We start from the raw sequence: 2,642 nt of genomic DNA on the forward strand, positions 1-2,642 counted from the left end.
CTAGACAACAAGACTTTTGATTCATGTGTTTGTATAACTGTTTCGGTTTTCTTTTACACTACCCATTATCCACTATGCAAAAGTGTATTATAGGATTCTTCTCAGCATACATGCTATTATATATGTTTTTAAAACAAACATATTAACCTTGAAGAAAGTATATACAAAGATATTTTTCTTCATCAAAGAAAAGAGAATCTAGGAAGTAAAGATGCTTACATAGTCATTGAACTTATTTTAATTTTGCTTCAATAATAATAATAATAATAATAATAATAATGCCTCATCACTACTATACATAATATTAAAATTAAAGATAATAGTATTATTTTTCTACATGCTCTGTTGCTTGTGAAGACTCTGTTGCTTCAAAATAAATGCCTCCACGGCCAACCGGAATTCCTCATTACTCAAACTCTCAACCATCAATCCTTTTGAATCACCAGTAACACTAACACTTCTCCGCCTCTCCGTCACCGACCTTCTCAAATCTTTGCGAGGCTTCGTTGATATCTCCCGGCTCAATTTCACCGACTGCGTCCTGTTAAACCTCTCAATCTGCTTAAACGCTTGCTTGATCGCTGTTTCTGACTCAGTTTTCACAGTCAACTCAACCACATCTTCTTCAACTTCCTTAACCGGACTCGTTTCTTCATTCACTGTCACCGGAATCAATTCAACCGGTTTTGTTTCTGGGTTTGAATTGTTATCATCGGTTTTATGATTCACCAAAGGTGTTGTCATAAATCTAGCATCTTCTTCTGGAATCACCGGTTCGTTGGACTCGTTTACGTGACCATGACCAGAGAGAGCGTAACAAACAACGACAATAAAATTTCCAACTAGAAAAACTACGTGTTGATTCAACACGTAGGACGAAAAGGAGTATAAATACTCAAAGGAGAATTTAAAAACCGACGGAAGTCGCGTTAACAACCATGAAACAAAAGCAAGGGCGATTAAGACTTCGATCGCTCTAAACAATTTGGTAATTACGTTAAATCGCCTGTATCTAGCAAGCGCATTGGCCTTCTCCACTTGAACACTGTCAATAAAACCATACGAATCCATATTACTCAAACCCTAATTCAGAATATTATTGTGAAAAAAAAAACAACACTACTTTGGAGTGTATGTGGTAGGGAACGGTGGGAATGGGGATGCATTTATAGGGCGTTAATGCATGACCTATAAAGTTTTAATAATCGTGTCCTAATAGCCACAATATACTTTCTATTTTTATTTCTTTTTAATTAATATAAGTATATATTAATATCCGTCTTTATTTTTTGAAATAAATCATTGATGTGTTTTTCTCCCAATCATTGTCGTCCGTATTCATTACTGTGCCCTGAAAGCAGTGGCGGACCCAGGATTTTTTGCCAATGGGGTCCCATATTTTCGGTGTTCAAATTTTTCGGGTCGGTCGTTGTTCAGGTCGGGTCGAGGCGAAGAACATAATAAAAAACAATATCATAATAAAACTTTCTTTTCAATCATCACTACCTGAACGGGTCAAAATGGGTCGGGTTGACACATAAACACTTTGTTTTCCCTTTCTTAAACATTTTTGAGATAGAACCTAGATCCACCCTTTCATAAGCATGTGTTGAAAACCATTAACTTAACCTAGTGAAAAATAAAACTGATATTTTAAAGTGTTTGAATGTTTCTAAAGAAAACCATGCATAAAGTTGAAAACAATGATATGTATTTTAGAGGTGTTTGAATGTTTCCAAAGTTATCATTGCAACATTAGCAATCAAATGATTGATTAACACTAAAAATTAACACAAAAAACCAAAAACTAAGCCTTGTAAAACTTGAACCCATGACCTTTCAAAGATAAAACAAGGGACTTTCCACCAGACCACATCAACATTAATTGTATGGGTTCCAAGTATTAAATCTTATGGGGTCCTCAAAAAATTTAATATACCGCTTTTAATAAATTTTTAAAAAACATTGGTGTCCCGGGACCCCGATCTACACTATGTGGGTCCGCCCCTGCCTGAAAGCATATCAATATTAATTAAATAAATATCAGCCGCACAATTTCGAAAAATAGTTGATGCATTTCCCTTTTTAGCTTAAAAACCGAATATATTAATTTCTATGGTGATTCATGTGTCCAAAAATAAATAAGTTGGGTTAAAACAATATATGAAGGATAACTACCATCCTAATCGATCCGTTCGTATATATTCGGAGCCCGGGCTTTGGGCCAAACAAGGAATTTTCGGGGTTACTTTTCACAGTGGACCCTAGCTTAATGGTTTGGGGTTTGCCTGCAGCTAATGAAATATTTTTATTTGTCATATATTATGTACTTATTTAATTTTCAATATTAAACTCTATGAGAATAATTATTTTAAATTTTACAAAAAAAATAAATTACAAAATTTTACTTATTACAAAATAAAACAAATATAAAACAATAATCCAATAAACTTTAACCCAGGCCAATAATCCAATAAAATTTAATATAAGATCATGCATTTCCTCCGGTGACCTGAAACAACCCTCAAATTCGTCAAACAAACTACAAAAGCCTTGATTTTAAAGAGGGTGGGGGGTGTTATATTTTATTTGAATAATTGCATGGATTGATTAATAATTTATTTGATGTATTGATTGATTTG

General features: G+C 33.8%; 1 protein-coding gene across 1 annotated transcript; it reads right to left on the minus strand.

Moving 5' to 3' along the window:
- Positions 1–333: 333 nt before the first annotated feature.
- Positions 334–1,071, minus strand: LOC143608657 (uncharacterized). The gene has a single exon (XM_077083638.1). The coding sequence runs from the start codon at positions 1,069–1,071 to the stop codon at positions 334–336; it is 738 nt and encodes a 245-aa protein (XP_076939753.1).
- Positions 1,072–2,642: the final 1,571 nt, after the last annotated feature.

The sequence above is a fragment of the Bidens hawaiensis genome, unplaced genomic scaffold (genome assembly GCF_021521415.1).
Source record: "Bidens hawaiensis isolate Kalapana, Puna unplaced genomic scaffold, B.hawaiensis_p1.1 tig00002181_1, whole genome shotgun sequence".
NCBI classification, from domain to species: Eukaryota; Viridiplantae; Streptophyta; class Magnoliopsida; order Asterales; family Asteraceae; genus Bidens; species Bidens hawaiensis.